This window comes from Hyla sarda, chromosome 10 (genome assembly GCF_029499605.1).
Source record: "Hyla sarda isolate aHylSar1 chromosome 10, aHylSar1.hap1, whole genome shotgun sequence".
Taxonomy (NCBI): Eukaryota; Metazoa; Chordata; class Amphibia; order Anura; family Hylidae; genus Hyla; species Hyla sarda.
In genome coordinates, this window is record NC_079198.1 from 13,176,917 (window position 1) to 13,199,566 (window position 22,650).

General features: G+C 41.7%; 1 protein-coding gene across 21 annotated transcripts in view; it reads left to right on the forward strand.

Moving 5' to 3' along the window:
* The window catches only part of LOC130294607 (uncharacterized), an 81,881-nt gene that overhangs the window by 53,504 nt on the left and 5,727 nt on the right, over nucleotides 1-22,650 (forward strand). For 12 of the 21 annotated variants that reach the window (XM_056544721.1, XM_056544722.1, XM_056544723.1 and 9 more), the window contains 6 exons: nucleotides 7,552-7,703; nucleotides 11,159-11,347; nucleotides 18,373-18,522; nucleotides 19,933-20,076; nucleotides 20,895-21,035; nucleotides 21,724-21,843. In XM_056544721.1, the coding sequence (XP_056400696.1) occupies nucleotides 7,552-7,703; nucleotides 11,159-11,347; nucleotides 18,373-18,522; nucleotides 19,933-20,076; nucleotides 20,895-21,035; nucleotides 21,724-21,843 (896 nt within the window). Of the gene's footprint in view, nucleotides 1-6,416; nucleotides 6,510-6,767; nucleotides 7,077-7,551; nucleotides 7,704-7,920; nucleotides 7,995-10,981; nucleotides 11,043-11,158; nucleotides 11,348-18,372; nucleotides 18,523-19,932; nucleotides 20,077-20,894; nucleotides 21,036-21,723; nucleotides 21,844-22,650 lie in introns of those variants that run through there. The other 9 variants (XM_056544740.1, XM_056544739.1, XM_056544737.1 and 6 more) reach the window with 6 other exon arrangements.

Consider the following 22,650-nt stretch of genomic DNA (forward strand, 5'->3'; position numbering starts at 1 on the left):
TAGCAAACATATGCTGCTCTGGACAGTTCTTAAAATGAACAGAGAAGTCAGCAGAGAGCACTGTGGTCATGATGTCAGCAGAGAGCTCTGTGTTCCAAAAAGAAAATAAATTTCCTCTGTAGTATTCAGCAGCTAATAAGTACTGTACGGATTTTTTTTTTTTTTTTTAATATAGAAGTGAATTACAAATGTGTTTAACTTTCTGGCACCAGTTGATTAAATTTTTTATATATATATATATATATATATATATATATATATATATATATATATATATATATATATATATATATATATATATATATATATATATATATATATATATATATATATATATATATATATATATATATATATATATATATATATATATATATATATATAATTTATAAAAAAATTGTAGCTCAGGGTATGACCTGAAATAACTTAAAGGGGCACTCAGGTAGAAATTTTTTTTTTCCCACCAGAGTGCCCCTTTAAGTTATTTCAGGTCATACCCTGAGCTACAAATATTTCCTACATTTCCCCCCCCTCCACCAATCCGTGAAGCTACCTACAGTAGCACAGGGGGTATATATCTGTCCATGTGAACAATCAGGACATAAATAAAATTGCATACCAAGATATTAATTACCGAGCCCCTTTAAGAGGTTGGCCCGCCCCCCGCACACTCACCGAGATCACTCTTTACCTCGTACACTGCACAGAACTTCTCATCTCCAGAACAGTTTTCTTACATTTGAGAGATTACATAATCCTGCACTATGAGCAAAGCAGACAGGACACTGCATTTTGTTCGGCTCCTTTTTCCCCTTAGGTACTAAAATGAGAGAGAGAGCGCGTTACATAAGTACAATCACAGTTAACCCCTTAATGTCTACTAGATATTCTTGACCCTCACTTGTTTCCAAAAATCATATTGCACTCCTTTCTTTTGATGGGCAATGGTCTAAACTGGATATATACGCGCCATTTTCTTAATTACAAACTATGTTACTAACTTATGTTAATTCTTTTTCTTGAATAGTGCAGTGTAGGCCGCTATAGAATAATGTAGAGGTTCTTGTATATGCCTCTGCCCTACCTATTTTTTTCCCCCGTTGTGGCAGGCATGGGATAGGCATATTTTGGTTTGCAAATGTACAGTGGGGTGGGTTCTGTTATACAGCCTACATTTCCCATGAGTCCTCTGGTTGAGGGTGTGGCATTTGAATACTGCAGCTGGTCAATCAAGCTACTGGAGGTCACCCAGGTTAAAGGGGTACTCTACTTTTTTTTTAATTTTTTTTATATCAACTTGAGCCAGAAAGTTAAACGGATTTGTAAATAATAAAAAATAAAAATAGCCAGCACAACTACCTAATACACTGGTGCACGCTGCTGTGGCAAATACAGAGTATACAAAAAAAAAAGAAGGTTGCAGCAGCGCTCTTGGTCAAACATAAATAAATGGAGGCTCTTAGCGCACTTTTTGATCAAAACGTGTCCCCCCCCCCCATCCAGATTTGTAAACTGAAGAAACTGTAGAAAAAAAAAAAAAAAGGAAAAAAAAAAAAAAAAAAATTAACCCTTCCAGTACTTAGCTGCTGTATAAATTTTTTTAAGTTCCTTTCTGTCTGACCACAGTGCTCTCTGCTGACACCTCTGTCCTGGGGATTTGCTCCTACTCCGGACAGTTCCTAAAATGGACAGAGGTGTCAGCAGAGAGCACTGTGGTCAGACAATGGAGATTAAAAAAGAAAAACTTCCTCTGTAGTATACAGCAGCTGATAAGTACTGGAAGGATTACGATTGTTTTTTAAATAGAAGTAATTTACAAAATCTGTAGCTTTCTGGCACCAGTTTATTTCAAACAAAAAATATTTTTCCAGGGGAGTAACCTGTGCAGTTCTGTTTTTTTTTTTTGAGAAATATTGGTGAGGAGAAAGTGATTTGAGATGTTTTATGAAGATTTGATGTCTAAGCTGTGTCCACAGGTTACTTTTTCACATATTTTTTGAGCATTTTAGCATTTTTTTTATTTTTTATTTTTTTTTATTTTTATTTTTTTTTACAGAGAATTTCCAAAATAGTGTTAACGATTACATGTTTTTACCAAACTGAAAAAAAAAAAAAAAAAAAAATGCACGGTGTGAACATAGCCTCAGGGGAGGTGTATAACCACTATACAGTATATCCTGATCCCATAGAAATAGCAGCAGTATACAGATGGGGGTGTATTACTTCCATATATCCTGATCCCATGGACATAGCAGATGGAGCTTGGAGATGAGGGATCTAATAGGTGATGTCATTCTGTAGTCCATAAGTCAGAATCTGACATCCTGCTGTAACCGTTAGACACTAGAAAAGTCAGACTCGTGATCACATGACCAAGTTACAGTAATAAAACAAGGATGCAGCTATGCTGGAATAAAACCAATTGTTCTGTAGGACTAGTGATTGTGAGTGTGCATAATCCAGCCCCCCCCCCCCCCCCCCAAAAAATAAATAAAATAAATAAATAAATAAAATAAAAAACACGAACCTTGAGCGCTTCTTTAAGAGGAACAAATTTACTGGATAAAGAGAACATCTTCTGGACATAGGGGTGTATAGACATGTGATACCCAATTTTCATTAGTGACCCAACTCCCAGTAAAATTCCCATAAGGCTTATGTTTCCAGTACTCACAGATTGGCTGTGGAGGTGTACAGGCATCTATATTACAGCAGGTGCTTTGGGTTTCGGTGGAGATTAAGCTTGTCATGCTGCCCGTGGTGTTACATCGATCCGCATCCCCACAGTCTCTATCAAATGTGAAGGTTTTTTGTCCATCTTTAAAAAAAAAAAAAAAAAAAAAAATATATATATATATATATAAAAAAATATATACAATAAAATGAGTAATCATTTTATTTTTAATTTTTATTATTTTTATTTGTATAATTTATTATTTGTATTTAATAGTAATTTTTAATGTATTAATTGTTTTGATTAGTAGAAAAACTAATCAAAACAATACATAAAAAAAAGGTTGTATTGTATTATTAATAGAAGTAATTTACAAATCTGTTTAACTTTCTGGCACGAGAATAAAAAAGAATGAAAAGAATGAAAATAATAATGAAAATAATAATAATAATAATAATAATGAAAATAATAATAATAAAAAAATAATAATGATAATTATTTCCACCGGAGTACCCCTTTAAGACTACTATTAAAACATTACCCCACTACGGGCAGCAATACAGATACTATAATACAGCACTAAGGATATGGGTCAGAACAGGTTGGAGATTATTTTCATACAAGACTGGAATTTCTTCTATATTATATAATGTTTGAAGAATGTTTACAACCTTGAGGCGTTGGCACGCTGCCCGAGCCGTCTATAATTTGTATAAATTAATTAGAGTGTGACAAGTGCCAGGAACCTCCGTACCCTTGGGTTTATAGAGCAGTAATGGCAAAACTGTAAATTATACCTTCTTATACTACAGATATTCTCCTGCTTCTTACCAGTGTCAAAGGGGTACTCCGCCCTTAGACATCTTATCCCTTATCCAAAGGATAGGGGATAAGGTGTCTGATCACGGGGGTCCTGCCACTGGGACCCCCGTGATCTCAATGTAGCACCTTCTGTGCCGGGTGCTTATCCAGTCTCGGAAAAGCTGGGCTTTCGAGACAGACGTGTGATGTCACGCCATGCCCCCCTCCATTCATGTCTATGGGAGGGGGCGTGACGGCAGTCACGCCCCCTCCCATAGACATGAATGGAGGGGGCATGGCGCCACGTCGCCGTCTCAGGAGCAGCGCACGGCACAGAATGCCAGGTGCTGCACGGAGATTGCGGGGGTCCCGCTGCTGGATCCTTTGGATAGGGGCCAAGATTAGTGTAGAGTACCCCTTTAAGGCTATGTTTGGATGGCGGAATTTCCACCCAGAAAACTTCAGGACAGGCCAGTGCGGGGGGTGGACGGACCTACTAAAGCTCATAAGCCTCAGCTAAAAATCTTTAAAAAGGGGTTATCCAGAATTGGAAACACCAAACAGCACCACTCCTGTCCTCAGGTTGTATGTGGTATTACATCTTTCTTTCATTCACTTCAATGGAACTGAGCTGCAATTCCACACACAACCTCAGAACAAGAGTGGCGCTGTTCCCAATTAGGTCAGGTCTTTAAGTAATGCCTCCGAGCGGTGTCATAGTACAGTTTTGGACACAGCGTCACCCACCAGCAGTTGTAGTCTGAGTAATGGTGGACACGCACAGTTCATCCACGGTGCAGTTCTTCACTGTGCCGGAGCAAAAAGTGGCTGTGCTGTTCGTGCACTGCTCACAAAGCAGGCTGAGCCCTGTAAGTAAAAAAGATGTATTACGTTAAGTTGTCTCAATCTCGTATTTACAGCACATCCCTAGAACTATTTTGCTCTCCCATTGGGTGAGCAAAAAAAAAAAAAAAAATTATAAATTTATATTTATATATATATATTTTTTGGGGTGGTTGATTATGTTCACTGTATTATGTATATGTTCAAGTATTATGTATACTGTTCACATACAGTATGCCTCCGGTTTCCCCACTACAACTCCCAGCATGCCCTGCTGCGCGGCGGGGAGGGGTTACTCTGGGTGAACTAAGGGGGAGAGAGTTGAGCGGCACGACGGGGCCGGTGTTTGCGTGCTGCATGGCGGGGAGCGGTATGTGCTCCGATGTTCATCTATACAGGGTGCCTCCAGTTGTTTCCCCACTACAACTCCCAGCATGCCCCGACAGCCAATAGAGGTCAGGGCAAGCTGGGAGTTGCAGTGGGGAAACAGCTGGAGGCACCCTGTATAGGTGAACTACAGGCGGAAGTGCCGGCCCCAGCAGGCATCAGTGACGTGGTTCCTGCTGGGGAAGTCTGCCTGGTAGTGAGCACGCTACCAGGCAGACAAAAAAGCGTTTTTTTTAAATATGTAAAAATAAAATAAAATTTCAAGGCAAGGAGAGGGTTAGGCATAGATGGGTAATAGGCAGGGACAGAAAAAAAAAAGTGATGGTGGGAGCTACCCTTTAAATAAGAACAACCACAAAAAAAATAAAAAATATAAAAAAAATAAAGTGTGTTCTACAAATGCATCACATGACACATACACGTGTGACGGTTAGGAAACCTCATAGAACTACATTACATCATTTATATCAATGCTATCACGAAAAGACATAAAACAAAATCAAATTCCCTACCAGCAGAGCACAGGCTGAACACCAACACGGCAAAAAGCAGAACGTTCATTGTGATGTGCGCAGTTCACAGTCCAGAGGAGGGTTCACAGATCCCTGTAGTTCAATAGGAAGATCTTAGAAGAAGTACCAAAAAGAAAGGAGCGTACGTACCCAAACAGGGTCATAAAAGGTCTCTAAGGGTCTATTCACACGGAGGAATTTCCGTTTGGGGAATTCCGTCTCAAATTAAAGCCTGTAGACTTCTACGGGATTCCGCACTCCCATTCACACTTCTGAATTTCCGCTTGCGGAAATTCAGAAGTGTGAATGGGAGTGCGGAATCCCGTAGAAGTCTACAGGCTTTAATTTGAGACGGAATTCCCCAAGCGGAAATTCTGCCGTGTGAATAGACCCTTAGGATAGCGGACATGGAAGCAAATGTATCTACAACATACATATTACTAAACTGTAGTAACACTCTAACCTCTTACCCATGTCCACTACATATGAGGAATCCCATCACCTCCTCACCTATTGTGGTTAAAATAAGTGGAGCTGCAGAGAGGGTGGGACCTCCGGCCAATCTACCAAACATGTCCAGCTGTAGTGATGAGGATTTGTAGGGTCAGGCTACGTTCACATCACATTTTTTGACACCGTGAGGATACGATCACACTGGGCCGGGGGGGGGTTAATCAAAACCTGTCCAGAGGAAAAGTTGCTGAGTTGCCCATAGCAACCAATCAGATCGCTTCTTTCAGTTTTTGGAGGCCGTTTCAGAAATAAAAGAAGCAATCTGATTGGTTGCTATGGGCAACTCAGCAACTTTTCCTCTGGACAGGTTTTGATAAATCTCCCCCCCAGTGATTATGTTCTGGCTCCTGTCAATCGTGTGCTTCGGCCTCTACGGGACGTCAACATATACTGTTAATGGGAGGAGAGGACTTCATCAACTTCTATGCACGAATGGAGTCACCAAGTGCGCTTAAATTAGCAGATACGTCCCGAACTAAGGGGGAGATTTATCAAAACCCGTCCAGAGGAAAAGTTGCCCAGTTGCCCATAGCAACCAATCAGATCGCTTCTTTCCTTTTCAACAAGGCCTCTGCAAAATGAAAGTAGTGATCTGATTGGTTGCTATGGGCAACTGGGCAGCTTTTCCTTTGCGCAGGTTTTGATAAATCTCCCCCTAAGTCACTAGGGGTGACTCCGTTCAGTTCTAGAAGTGAATGGGGGTCTGCTGCTCCCATTAACAGTATACGTCAGCAATCCATTTTCGGATGCCGAAGGAAACAGTTAACAGGGACCAGAACGTAGTGTGATCGTTCCCTAAGGCCCTGTTCACATGGAGGAATTTCCAAGGGGAATCTGGCAGATTCGTCGTCTGCCAGGTCAATTCTTTCTGCAGAATCAGCTTGGAAATGTATTGCGGTCTAGACATTCCCGAGCGGTCCTAGCGCTGGCATGTTATGCCGGTGTCTGTGGAATGTCTGCCTGGAAAATTTCCACTGCGTCAACCTATCCTTGGGGTTGGTTCTCACTATGTTACTGCTGACGTACACTGCCGACGTAACAGGAGCAGCGGCGGACCCCAATGATTTCAATGGCGACAAGACTAAACTATTGAATCCGTTTGGGATGTATGGGGGAGATTTATCAAAACCTGTGCAAAGGAAAATTGCCCATAGCAACCAATCAGATCCCTTCTTATATATTTGACAAGGCCTGTGCAAAATGAAAGAAGCCATCTGATTGGTTGCTATGGGCAACTGGGCAACTTTTCCTTTGCACAAGGTTTTGATAAATCTCCCCCTATGAGCTTATTTAAATGGACTTAGAAGTCTGACCTGATGTGTTGTCCCTTTCGCTTATGTATATATGTATGTATAATTGCAAAGAAAAATATGGTTGCAAGTTAGTGCACATCCTTAAAGGGGCACTCCGCTGCTCAGCGTTTGGAACAAACTGTTCCGAACGCTGGCACCAAGAGCTTGTGATGTCATAGCCCTGCCCCTCATGACACCCCGCCCCCTCGTGACGTCACACCCCACCCCCTCACTGCAAGTCTATGGGAGGGGGTGTGACAGGTATCACGCCGCCTCTCATAGACTTGCATTGAGGGGGCGGGGCGTGACATCATGATGGAGTGGGGCTATGAAGTCACGAGCTCCCGGCACCGGCTCCAGCGTTCGGAACTGTTTGTTCCAAACGCTGAGCAGCAGAGTACCCCTTTAACATGTACAATGATTACCAAAGGGATTGCTTACTATTTATATATATATATATATATATATATATATATATATATGTCTAACCTCGCCCAACCTCGCTCTTTCCTGTAATTCCCCTGCTCAGTAAATGGCCGTGTCACCTGAGGATCAGTTATTATAGCTGCACCGGTACAGCCCGCACACCTGTTCTCTCTGCCGGTCTGCAGTACAGGATAGACAGCACCATGAAGATCACAGTCGCTGCTCTGTACGATGTCTCTACCTTCATATATACAGGTGAGTGACCGGATCCCCCCTCCCCGACCTCTCTTTGATTGGATAAATATTTGGGACAGCCACTTGATGTCATTGACAATTCCCTCCTATAAATCTAATACCCTCTTCGTGCGGTGGAGGCTGTGTTTACATGATGTGATAACATTGTAATTTTTGGAAAAAAAATAAACAACGTGTAAATACCGGAGATCCTAATACAGTCTCAACTTCCCTGCAGATGCCGCCCCTCATGCTGGAGCTATTTGTATCTGCATTTCCAGTGTTCACTCCCGATCGGTATGCTGGGAGTAGGTAAAATGTTATTTATTCTGTGGATTTCAAAATACAGTATGAACTGTAACACGTATTCCCATTGAAAACCATAGGCACACATCGCACATACACCACAAAATATGTGCTGAGAATAAAGTCTTAAAGGAGTACTGCTGGTGCCCCCGTGATCTGCAGCAGTGGACGTGACATCGCAGCCAAGCCCCATCATGATGTCACGCCACGCCCCCTCCATTCATGTCTATGGGAGAGGGCGTGTCGGCAGACACGCCCCCTCCCATAGACATGAATGGAGGGGCGTGATGTGACGTCACAAGAGGGCGTGTCCGTGACATCCCGATCACGGCCTCCGACTCCGAGCGTTCTGAACAAAGGATAGGGGATAAGATGGGGATAGGGGATAAGATGGGGATAGGGGATAAGATGTCCAAAGGATAGGGGATAAGATGTCAGATCGTCGTGGTCCCGCTGCTGGGGACCCCCGGGATCTACCATGCAGCACCCACCTTTAGCGGCTTCCGGAACCGCTGGAGGTCCTCAGGCTGAGTCCATCTCGACCACGAGGACGGATTGTGGTGACGTCACGGCTCCGCCCCCGTGTGACGTCACGCTCCGCCCCCTCAATGCAAGTCTATTGGAAGGGCGTGACAATATAAGGACAACTTATCATTCTGTCATGTAAATCTTTGCTTATTCAAGGCTATGTAGTCATATGGGTGGTCCTACTGAGTGACTGACAGCCATCTCTGGATAAGTGTGCATGTAAAGAGCTGTCAAACAATGAGCCTAGGTAGTCAAGTGGGCGGTACTACTTAGTAACTGACAACCCTCTCTATGTGCACACTTATACACAAATAACTGTCAAGCAATGGGTAGATCCTCCCACTTGACTACTTAGCCCAAAATAAGCAGAGGTTTATTTGGCATTTTGATTTGCCGCCAATGTTTCAGCCAAAGGTGAAATACAACTACATCTTAGTAACATAGTTTATAATGTTGAAAAAATACCTGAGTCCATCACGTTTTACCTATATCCCTATTTTGTCCCTACTGTGTTGGTTCAGAAGAAGGCAAGAAAACCCTTATGAGGCTGATGCCATTTGCCCCATACTAGGGGGGGAAAAATTATTTTCCGACTTCATATATGCATCAGCATTCTGTCCCTATAAATCCAGTCTCCTGTTATATTACTACTCCTTAGAAATGTATTCAGCCTCCTCCTGATCTTTTTTATTAAGTTCCCCATGATGACCACCTCCTCTGGGAGAAAGTTCCACAGTCTCACTGCTCTTACAGTAAAGAACCCCCATCTCCGCTGGTGTAGAAACCTTCTTTCCTGTAGACGTAGAGGATGCCCCCTTGTTATATATACAGTCCTGGGTATAAATAGATCATGGAGAGATCTCTGTACTGTCCCCTGATATATTTATACATAGTTATTAGGTCTCCCCTAAGCCTTCTTTATTCTAAACTAAATAACCCTAATTCTGATAATCTTTCTGGGTACTGTAGTCCTCCCATTCCCCGTATTACTCTGGTTGCCCGTCTTTGAACCCTCTCCAGCTCCACTGTATCTTTCTTGTATACTGGGGCCCAGTACTGTACACAGTATTCTATGGGTGGTCTGACTAGTGATTTGTACAGCGGTAGAATTATTTCCTTGTCGTGTATAGATTTGATCAGTAACAGTATGGTGGTAACATATATGGTGATAATATTCCTCCTTGTATACTGCTATTATTGGTGACATTGGTCTCAGTATACAGGTTTTGGTCAGTAACAGGATGATGCTTATATGTATGGTGATAATATTCCAACTGGTATAATGGTGTTTTTGGTAATATTGGTCTCAGTATACAGGATTTAGTCTGTAATAGTATGATGATAATATTTATGGTGATAATATTCCTCCTTGTATACTGATATTATAGGTAATAATGAAATCAGTATACAAGATTTGGTCATAACAGTATGATAGTAATATGTATGGTGATAATAATCCTCCTTGTATACTGGTATTATTGGTAATATTGGTCTCAGTATACAGGATTTGGTCAGTATATATATATATATATATATATATATATATACTCACACTGCTCATAAAATAAAGTGAACACTAAGATAACACATCCTAGATCTGAATGAATGAACTAATCGTATGAAATACTTTCGTCTTTACATAGTTGAATGCGCTGACAACAAAATCACACAAAAATTATCAATGAAAATCAAATGTATCAACCCATGGAGGTCTGGATATGGAGTCACACTCAAAATCACAGTGAAAAACCCCACTACAGGCTGATCCAACTTTATGTAATGTCCTTAATACAAGTCCCAATGAGGCTCAGTAGTGTGTGTGGCCTCCACGTGCCCGTATGACCTCCCTACAACGCCTGGGCATGCTCCTGATGAGGTGGAGGATGGTCTCCTGAGGGATGTCCTCCCAGACCTGGACTAAAGCATCCGCCAACTCCTGGACAGTCTGTGGTGCAACGTGGCGTTGGTGAATGGAGCGAGACATGATGTCCCAAATGTGCTCAATCTGATTCCGGTCTGGGGAACGGGCGGACGCCTGCGCAGTGCAAGCTGGATGACATGGAGTGGCACGCATGTTAGGGCACATGGGCTGGGACCTGTGTGTTAATCACATAGGTGTCCCATTGCTGACATACAGGGGGTGGGCATGGCGGCGGTGGCGCATCGCGTACTTCGCACCACGCCTATCTGACCATCAATGGCTTTGGTCAAAAGCATTTTTTGGGGTCATGAAAGCCTGCAAATATTAGGTAAAAACATTCCTATACCCAACACCTGCACACAGTACAAAGGCTGTGTGCAGGTTATTGCACCCAGGTTTCATCACAGTTGCGCTTTAAGTGTTCCCTTTATTTTTTTGCGCAGTGTATGTTTGGTATTTTTTTTTTATATCCGCTAATAGTTGGGAGGGGGAAGGGGTTTGGCTCAAGGACCATGTGACTTTAGTTTCGCACCTGCCTCCATAGTTCTACTGAAGCTAACTTAGATGACCATGGGACCATATTCAGAGCGGCTCCATGGATCCAGGTATAGTTGAGACTCATGGGGATCCATGTATGGTGGTTGCTAAGAAGGAGTTGTATTACCACCATAGTTAGGCTTTTTCCCCCTGATGTCCCCATTGTGTTATATTTCTTTTGCAGCTTCTTGTCTTCGATGCATGATTTGCCATTGGACTTTAAATAGAGCTTCAGATGACCTCGGCCCTGTTCAAGATATCAAGGCGTCTTTCTACGGTTTTGTGAATGGGCAGCCTTTTTGCCTAGGATCTAACTACTCCTGTGCTTCAGAGGGACACGTCTGCAGTTTTATGTACTTAAGTATGACAAAATGTGAGTTTACCTTAAACAGTGAAATGTTAAAGGGGTACTCCTTTGGTAGACATCTTATCCCCTATCCTTTGGAGAGAGGATAAGATGTCTGATCGCGGGGGTCCGGCCGCTGGGAGCGGCCGGACCCCCGCGATCAGACATCTTATCCCCTCTCCAAAGGATAGGGGATAAGATATCTACCAACAGAGTACCCCTTTAATTAAAAATAGTCACATGACCTATTTTAAGGGCATTTCTCATGTGGGAGCCATTGCATTTTTGATCGGTGCCGTACAATAATTGTCAATTTTCCCCCATTGGTCTGTGCTCAATACACCATAATGTCAGAGAAGCGCATCCTAGTGCATGCACCATCAATGTGTATTACTGAATAACAGTGTCATACAGTGCTCAAGTAACAGTGTCATACAGTGCTCCAATAACTTTCATTTTTTAGAGGCCTTTTTTATAAATGAAAGAAGGAATCTGATCGGTTGCCATGGGCAACTGCCCCACTCTTCCTCTACCCAACTTTTGATGAATCTTCCCAATTGTGTACAAATAGTGCCATACAGAGCCCAAATAACAGTGCCATTAAGTGCAAAAACAGCAGTCACATTTATTGCACAAATAACAGTGTCATGACACGAGTGGAATGTGGGTGAGATTTACGCTCCTTGACGCCAGGGCACCGTTAACCTACACGGTCCGAGGACAAGCTTTTCCTGGGCCAAGCGCAGGGACAATGATGACACAGATGAAAGGATATGGATAACTATCTTTACCAAGGCAGGAATTGTTGTTAAAATCCTCACAGTACAGACTTTAGTGCAGAATGAACCCAAGAAGCCTGTTGTCTTGCTGGGATATGTAGTTACTGAGACTGCAGGTTTGAGATAAATGACAGCCCATACTGAATTTAGAGATTAGGTTTTGACTAACTGAAGACTATTTTGTGCTCACCGCCAGGCTTTGACATTCACCTGGGCGATGGGGTTTTCCTGAGATTTGCATGGCTGAAGATTTGAGAGTTTTCTTCTCCTGAGGTCTCCTCTGACTTCTTCACACACTTCTCCACACTGTACACCGACTGTACCTCAGTTCACACTGAGCTCTGTACACTCCAAACTACTAACTGACCAGCTCCTACTCCCTACACTACATAAAGGCCAATGTTGGGGGCCTCCCATTAGGGGGTGTGGGGGTCACCTGGTCCACTCTGCCACAATCCCTTAAGAAGACAGTACACAATTAATTGTAACATAACAGGAAGAAATCACAGTGTAACAGAATACAGTATGGAGCACCATATGCTGTACATACATACATGGGACCCCACAACAGTAATGACATATAGGGGAAATTGACTTAGATCGGCATTTCTTACATCATCCACTGCAGATCAGAATTTATATATTTATAATGAATAGCAGCATAGATACTGAAAATTTACAAAGAATGATGGTTTTTGCTGTTGTTTTCAATGAGCCGTGCCTCAGGTCTACTGTGTTCATTGTGCTGTAGATAAACACGTGGAGAGCAGCTGTAGGGACCTCTGGGGACATCAGTCTGTCATGTATCATGGGGAATGTCACCAGTTCTACATTGTGTGCAGTATAATCTCCACAGATAGGCTGCAGAGCACATATCTCGGGACAAAAACTCTGAATGTATCGGCAGGCACCTGATCTAATTCAAGTCATTCAGGGTGAAAATAACAGTGCCATACAGTGCTTAAATGACAGTGTCATACAGGGCTTAAATAGCAGTGTCATACAGGGCTCAAATAACAGTGTCATACAGGGCTCAAATAACAGTGTCATACAGGGCTCAAATAACAGTGTCATACAGGGCTCAAATAACAGTGTCATACAGGGCTCAAATAACAATGTCATACAGGGCTCAAATGACAGGATCATACAGGGCTCAAATAACATTGTCATACAGGCTCAAATAGCAGGGTCATACAGTGCTCAAATAACAGTGTCATACAGGGCTTAAATAGCAGTGTCATACAGTGCTCAAATAACAGTGTCATACAGGGCTCAAATAACAGTGTCATACAGGGCTTAAATAGCAGTGTCATACAGTGCTCAAATAACAGTGTCATACAGGGCTCAAATAACAGTGTCATACAGGCTCAAAGAACAGTGTCATACAGGCTCAAATAACAGTGTCATACAGGCTCAAATAACAGTGTCATACAGTGCTTAAATGACAGTGTCATACAGGCTCAAATAATAGTGTCATACAGGGCTCAAATAACAGTGTCATACAGGGCTCAAATAACAGTGTCATAAATGCTCAAATAACAGTGTCACACAGTGCTCAAATAACAGTGTCATACAGGCTCAAATAACAGTGTCATACAGGGCTCAAATAACAGTGTCATATAGGGCTCAAATAACAGTGTCATACAGGCTCAAATAACAGTGTCATACAGGGCTCAAATAACAGTGTCATACAGTGCTTAAATGACAGTGTCATAAAGGCTCAAATAACAGTGTCATACAGGGCTCAAATAACAGTGTCATACAGGCTCAAATAACAGTGTCATACAGGCTCAAATAACAGTGTCATATAGGGCTCAAATAACAGTGTCATACAGGGCTCAAATAACAGTGTCATACAGGGCTCAAATAACAGTGTCATACAGGCTCAAATAACAGTGTCATACAGTGCCTAAATAACAGTGTCATAAAGGCTCAAATAACATTGTCATACAGGGCTCAAATAACAGTGTCATACAGTGCTGAAATAACAGTGTCATACAGTGCTCAAATAACAGTGTCATACAGGCTCAAATAACAGTGTCATACAGTGCCTAAATAACAGTGTCATAAAGGCTCAAATAACAGTGTCATACAGGCTCAAATAACAGTGTCATAAAGGCTCAAATAACAGTGTCATAAAGGCTCAAATAACAGTGTCATACAGGCTCAAATAACAGTGTCATGCAGGGCTCAAATAACAGTGTCATACAGTGCCTAAATAACAGTGTCATAAAGGCTCAAATAACAGTGTCATACAGGGCTCAAATAACAGTGTCATACAGGGCTCAAATAACAGTGTCATACAGGGCTCAAATATCAGTGTCATACAGGCTCAAATAACAGTGTCATAAAGGCTCAAATAACAGTGTCATACAGTGCTGAAATAACAGTGTCATACAGGGCTCAAATAACAGTGTCATAAAGGCTCAAATAACAGTGTCATAAAGGCTCAAATAACAGTGTCATACATGCTCAAATAACAGTGTCATACAGTGCTTAAATGACAGTGTCATACAGGCTCAAATAACAGTGTCATAAAGGCTCAAATAACAGTGTCATACAGGGCTCAAATAACAGTGTCATACAGGGCTCAAATAACAGTGTCATACAGGCTCAAATAACAGTGTCATACAGGCTCAAATAACAGTGTCATACAGTGCTTAAATGACAGTGTCATACAGGCTGAAATAACAGTGTCATACAGTGCTTAAATGACAGTGTCATACAGGCTCAAATAACAGTGTCATACAGGCTCAAATAACAGTGTCATAAAGGCTCAAATAACAGTGTCATACAGGGCTCAAATAACAGTGTCATAAAGGCTCAAATAACAGTGTCATACAGGGCTCAAATAACAGTGTCATACAGGGCTCAAATAACAGTGTCATACAGGCTGAAATAACAGTGTCATACAGGCTCAAATAACAGTGTCATACAGTGCTTAAATGACAGTGTCATACAGGCTCAAATAACAGTGTCATACAGGGCTCAAATAACAGTGTCATACAGTGCTTAAATAACAGTGTCATAAAGGCTCAAATAACAGTGTCATACAGGGCTCAAATAACAGTGTCATACAGTGCTTAAATAACAGTGTCATACAGGCTCAAATAGCAGTGTCATACAGGCTTAAATAACAGTGTCATACAGGCTCAAATAACAGTGTCATACAGGCTCAAATAACAGTGTCATACAGGCTCAAATAACAGTGTCATAAAGGCTCAAATAACAGTGTCATACAGGGCTCAAATAACAGTGTCATAAAGGCTCAAATAACAGTGTCATACAGGGCTCAAATAACAGTGTCATACAGGGCTCAAATAACAGTGTCATACAGGCTCAAATAACAGTGTCATACAGGCTCAAATAACAGTGTCATACAGTGCTTAAATGACAGTGTCATACAGGCTCAAATAACAGTGTCATACAGGGCTCAAATAACAGTGTCATACAGTGCTTAAATAACAGTGTCATAAAGGCTCAAATAACAGTGTCATACAGGCTCAAATAACAGTGTCATACAGGGCTCAAATAACAGTGTCATACAGTGCCTAAATAACAGTGTCATAAAGGCTCAAATAACAGTGTCATACAGGGCTCAAATAACAGTGTCATACAGGGCTCAAATAACAGTGTCATACAGGGCTCAAATAACAGTGTCATACAGGCTCAAATAACAGTGTCATAAAGGCTCAAATAACAGTGTCATACAGTGCTGAAATAACAGTGTCATACAGGGCTCAAATAACAGTGTCATAAAGGCTCAAATAACAGTGTCATAAAGGCTCAAATAACAGTGTCATACAGGCTCAAATAACAGTGTCATACAGGGCTCAAATAACAGTGTCATAAAGGCTCAAATAACAGTGTCATACAGGGCACAAATAACAGTGTCATACAGGGCTCAAATAACAGTGTCATACAGGGCTCAAATAACAGTGTCATAAAGGCTCAAATAACAGTGTCATACAGTGCTGAAATAACAGTGTCATACAGGGCTCAAATAACAGTGTCATAAAGGCTCAAATAACAGTGTCATACAGTGCTGAAATAACAGTGTCATACAGGGCTCAAATAACAGTGTCATAAAGGCTCAAATGACAGTGTCATACAGGCTCAAATAACAGTGTCATACAGTGCTTAAATAACAGTGTCATACAGGGCTCAAATAACAGTGTCATAAAGGCTCAAATAACAGTGTCATACAGGGCACAAATAACAGTGTCATACAGGGCTCAAATAACAGTGTCATACAGGGCTCAAATAACAGTGTCATAAAGGCTCAAATAACAGTGTCATACAGTGCTGAAATAACAGTGTCATACAGGGCTCAAATAACAGTGTCATAAAGGCTCAAATAACAGTGTCATACAGTGCTTAAATGACAGTGTCATACAGGCTCAAATAACAGTGTCATACAGTGCTTAAATGACAGTGTCATACAGGCTCAAATAACAGTGTCATACAGTGCTTAAATAACAGTGTCATACAGGGCTCAAATTACTTTCATTATTTAGATGCCTTTTATAAAAAGAAGGAAGGGATCTGATAGGTTGCTATGGGCAACTCTTCTACATAGGTTTAAATACATCTTTCCTATTGCGTACAAATAGTGCCATATAGGGCCCAAATAACAGTGCCATATAGTGACATATAGAGAATATTTACTTAGACCGACATTTCATACACGTGTAGTAAGTTAAAAGGGTTCTCCACCCCTAGACATTTTATCCCCTATCCAAAGGATAGGGGATAAAATGTCTGATCACAGGGGTCCTGTAGCTGGGAACCCCCGTGATCTATCCTGCAGCACCCGTGTCATCTGCTGCACAAAGCGAAGTCCGCACCGTGCCTGATGACGGGCGATAAAGGGGGCCGAAGTATAGTGACCCCGCCCCCTCATGACATCACACCCTACCCCCTCAATGCAAGTCTATGAGGCTGCCTGTAGATTTTAGCTGGTGTAGATTTCCACTACAACCTACGCCAGTTATGGGTGTAAATTATAGTCAATGTGCGAAGCCATGCCCGCTTTGGCAATTTTTGTGCAAATGAGGTTTACCCCAAAATCTGGCCCTTTTTTTATTCCCAAAACTCGCATTTATAAGATCATAAATCCCCTTACAGGGGGGGGGGGGACATTTAATAACCCCTTAAGGAGTTTTTTTTTTTTTCATTTTTGCACTTTTGTTTTTTCCTCCTCACCTTCGCTTTCAATTTTCCAGACCCATATGAGGCTTGTTTTTAGCGCAACCAGTTGAACTTTGTGATGATGTCACTTATTTCACTATAAAATCTATGGCGAAACAAAAAAAAAAATCTTTGTGGGGCAAAATTTAAAAAAACACGGCAGTTAGTAAATTGCAGGGGCTTCCGTTTCCCGGCATTGCACTTTACGGTAAAGGATACCAAACTTATATAGGTTTGATTTTGTTTTACTTATTTTAAAAAATTATAACTTTTTGTATGAAAATTTGCATGTTTAAAAATGTCCTCTTCTTACCCCTATAACTTTTTTATTTTTCCACATATGGGGATATGTGAGGGATAATTTTTAGCGCCATGGTCTGTATTTTTTAATGGAATCATTTTGGTTTTGATAGGTCTTTTTGATCGCTTTTTATACATTTTTTTTAGGTTATACAAAGTGACAAAAAAAAAAGCAATTCTGGACTTTGGTATTTCGTTATGTATACGCCATTGACCGTGGGGGTTAATTAACATTATATTTCGGACATTTATGCATACGGCGATACCACATATGTTTATATTTATTTTTGTTTACATTTTTTTTTATAGGAAAAGGGGGGTGATTCAAACTTTTATTAGGGAAGGGGTTAAACATTTATTAGAGGGGTATTCCAGGAAAAAACTTTTTTATATATATATCAACTGGCTCCAGATTTGTAAATTAAAAAATCTCAATCCTTTCAATAATTATCAGCTGCTGAAGTTGAGTTGTTTTCTGTCTGGCAACAGTGCTCTCTACTGACATCTCTGCTTGTCTCGGGATGTCAGTAGATGTCTTTTTTTACCCAATTTTTAAGTCGCCATAGGGGCCTATTACATGCAACGCTTAGATTGCATATACTGAACAATGCTATGTCATAGCATAGCATTGATCAATGTTATCGGTACTCCATTGCTCCAGCCTGCCATGGATTAGGGCCATTGTCTTGATGCCATGGGGTATGGGAAGCCCAAGGGATGGATGGGTTATGTTGTACTGGGACGGCCATTCATGGATCTGCTGTTCTGTTATCTTTATCATAGATGATCAGTCGCAGGAGGTTTTTATCAAGAGAGACTGCCTCCACCCAAGTGAATGTAATGTCAGCGGGAGCTTTACAACACCCCTGCAAAAAACATCATATGCTACTACCTGCTGTGCTACTGATAAGTGTACACCCACTTTTCCAAACGGTAAGTCAACAGAATTTCTTACTATAACAAACAATAGAGTGTAAAGAGGAGGGCACTGACCTGAATCGAATACTGGGTTAGTTTATGTTAATGTATAGGGAGGAGGAACGGAGCCGCGGCCGGAGCAAACTGCTTGTGCATGACAGTGCAGGGGCTCAATCCCCTCAGCACGAGTCGTTCAGTATATAGAACAAGTATAGAGAAAATAGTGGATAAAAACTGATGGGGTACCCATAGGCTACAGCCGTTTCATGCATAATGACACACCTCTTTCGGCCTCCAAGGAGTTACGGGGTGGCATGGATAGACGCCAATGGGGCCCTCAGAGGCTACAGTCGTTTCATGAGCAATGAAGCCTCCAAGGAGGCTGGAAGAGGTGCGTCATTACGCATGAAACGGCTGTAGCCTCTGAGCACACCATCAGTGTCTCTCCACGCCACCTCACAACTCTGAACATAGGGATGAAGTAAAATAAGACATATTTGGGGTTAGTGCTCACTCATTATTGTCCCTTTGTTACTACACTCACTCTGTATGCCTCCATCATAATGCTTTGGGACACTCATTTGTTTCCCACATCAAGTTCCTGTATAATTCCTGGCAAAACAAATTGAGTTCTCTGCAGACACTGATCAAGCAGAATTCAGCTCCAAAGCTTTTAGAATAGTGAGTGCAGCCCTTGAGTATGATACAAGACATAACTCAGGATCAGTACAGGATAAGTAATGTAATGTATGTACCCAGTGACCTCACCAGCAGAATAGTGAGTACAGCTCTGGAGTATAATACCGGATATAACTCAGGATCAGTACAGGATAAGTAATGTAATGTATGTACCCAGTGACCTCACCAGCAGAATAGTGAGTACAGCTCTGGAGTATAATACAGGATATAACTCAGGATCAGTACAGGATGAGTAATGTAATGTATGTACCCAGTGACCTCACCAGCAGAATAGTGAGTACAGCTCTGGAGTATAATACAGGATATAACACAGGATCAGTACAGGATAAGTAATGTAATGTATATACACAGTGACCTCACCAGCAGAATAGTGAGTACAGCTCTGGAGTATAATACATGATATAACTCAGAATCAGTACAGGATAAGTAATGTAATGTATGTACACAGTGACCTCACCAGCAGAATAGTGAGTACAGCTCTGGAGTATAATACAGGATATAACTCAGGATCAGTACAGGATAAGTAATGTAATGTATGTACACAGTGACCTCACCAGCAGAATAGTGAGTACAGTTACAGTCTGATCATTTCTTGGAGGCCCTCTTTCTTCTGTGTAGACTCTTAACATATCCTGACATGTCTAAACCAGAAAAGAAAGTTTTGATGATGTCTTTTACACGTCAAGTCGTGATTTCTTTTACAAGTCTATATCTTTTAACTTTTAGTACGCCCAGAAAACAACACTGAAAATGGGGTGTTGTGCCCATCCTGTTTTTCATCCACCAAGGAAGAGTGTGTGGCCAAGTACTCAATGGCGTGTACGGGAGAAGAGAAGAGCTGCCTTGCCTTTAAACACACGGCCTTATTTGGTAACAAAATCCATTTTGTATATGCAATGATGAAACCAATGGCCCGGCATTAGCAGAACTAGGGTCTACGGAGTAGTATACAACGGAAGGACTAGGGTATCCTGAGATATATTTGGTCCCGGAGGTGCAACGTTCACAATGAGTCTAGAACAATGATGACTACGAGAAAGAAATGAGACTGCACTCACCATCCAACGCCGGTTTATCCAGTGTTCTGTGGGTGTTAACAAGTATGGCGGTGGAGGCAGTGGCAGACCGGAACAGACTGTTTCACGCAAGGATGCACCTCTTCAAGCCGGTGTGCCTGGCACACCGGCTTGAAGAAGCGCATCCTTGCGTGAAACAGTCTGTTTCGGTCGCCCCCTGCCTCCGTACCTATTTACACCCACAGAACACCGAATAAACCGGCGTTGGATGGTGAGTGCAGTCTCATTTCTTTCTCGTAGTCAACAAACCCATTTTTGTTTCCTTTACCACACATTGCATTTTATAGGGTAGCCCTCCCCATAAACCAGTCCCTGTGTTGGACTGGTTAGAAAGTCTGGCAGGAGATGAGTTATTGACCCTGCTGAGTCATAGGGGTGGCCATCTTGGCAGTCACCTTATTTTGATGACAAGTGAAGAAACTTTTTAACCATGTGGCAGAAAGGAATGACTGAATGATAGGGATGGGGCCCAGTGCCCTGTGACAACCTATGAGTACATGACGGTGGGCAGCATGAGACGACTGCTATCCCCTTCCAGCTATACCGGACCTGCACTATACTTCTGGTTGGTCAGGCCTCCGCTTCACTGGCATTTTTCATGTTTTTTTGTAGACTCAAATTTTGTCAACACCATGGGCTGTGCTTCGGAACATGTTTGCAAAGGGAAAGGGGATTTGTCTCATTTAAAGAAACCAGGAATGTTGGCCGAAATTACATGCAATAATGTGAACAACGATGTACAGCTAAAGAAAGGTAGGTGAAGCAGTCAAATGGGTTATTGTGGTGTCCAGGTACAAGAAGGTATAGATATGCCATAGATAGATAGATCGATAGATAGATAGATATGAGATAGATAGATAGATATGAGATTAATAGATATAAGATAGATAGATATGAGATATATAGATACATATGAGATAGATAGATATGAGATAGATAGATATGAGATAGATAGATATGAGATAGATATGGGATAAATAGATAGATATGAGATAGATAGATATTAGATAGATATGAGATAGAGAGATATGAGATAGATAGATAAATAGATATTAGATAGATATGAGATAGATAGATAGATAGATAGATAGATACTATAGTGGCAGACCATGCAGTTGCTATGGGGTTTTTGGAGTGAGGGACTCTATCCTGGTTGGTCCCATTCCATGTTTCTATTGGTAAGAAACTGTGCAGAACTCTTCTCTTCAGGGAACTATAAAATAATGGAGGTGGAAATTGACCAATGGGTCATGGAAAGCAAAGGGAAAATAAACACCAGTAATTCTCATCCTGGGGGGAGAGATAGGTCAAAATAAGGCCATTATTATCGGGGGAAAAAAGTGGGGCCTCAATCTGTCAAGTGGACATACTATAAATGAGTAACCTCTTTAAACATCCTTCCATTTGGAAACCTCCTTAACCTCGTTCTTTTGTGTTCTAGGACATTTTCTCTGGTGCCAATTCTGTCTCGATTACAATATCAACAACTGCACAGACCTGGCACATATGTGCCTGCCGGAAGAGGACGTGTGTGTGTTCGAAAGAACAAAGAGTGTATATGGTAAAATTACATCTTATTTGGCTCAAGAACTCTGTGTAAAATAGACTTCTTCTTTAAAGGGGTACTCCGTTGCTGGACATCTTATCCCCTATCAATAAGATAGGGGATAAGATGTCTGACCGCGGGGGTCCCGCCACTGGGACACCCCCCACCACCACCCCCCAATTTCCCTGCAGAAATCTGGCAGTCTGAACATTATGTTTAGAAAGTCAGATTCAGGAGGCCGTGGTCGTCACGCTACACCCCGCCCCCTCCATGCATGTCTATGGGAGAGGGCGTGGTGGCTAGAGAGGGGATAAGATGTCTAGCAACAGAGTTCCCCCTTTAAAGAGACATACTTATTAGATTTTTCCATCTGAAGGACCCTTTCTCTAACTGAGGGACAGTTGCCTGTTGGCTGTCCTAGTTCTGACAGATGAGACTGCAGGCAACCATACGTTGGTACTGCTGCGTCCATTGTAATAGATATGTAGTACTATATGGCATCTATACAAATTTAAATGGGAACTTTCATTAAAGCAAATTTTTGATATTGCACTCCTTATGGTTAATGGTAAAAAAATGAAGTTTTCTATGTTTTATTTATGTTTAAAAATGCTGCCACTAGGTGTCTCCCTACTTGGCCAGAGTGCATTTTCCCCCATCTCTTGCACAGACTTTGGACTCCTGCTGGCCTGGCAGAAGTCTAAAATCAGGAAATGCTGAGAGAGGGGAGGGGGGGGGGGGGGGCTTATCCAATCATAGCTCATCTCACACTGAACTGCTCTGGGTTGTGTGTAGCAGAGTGAGGGAGGAAGTTCTCCCCTG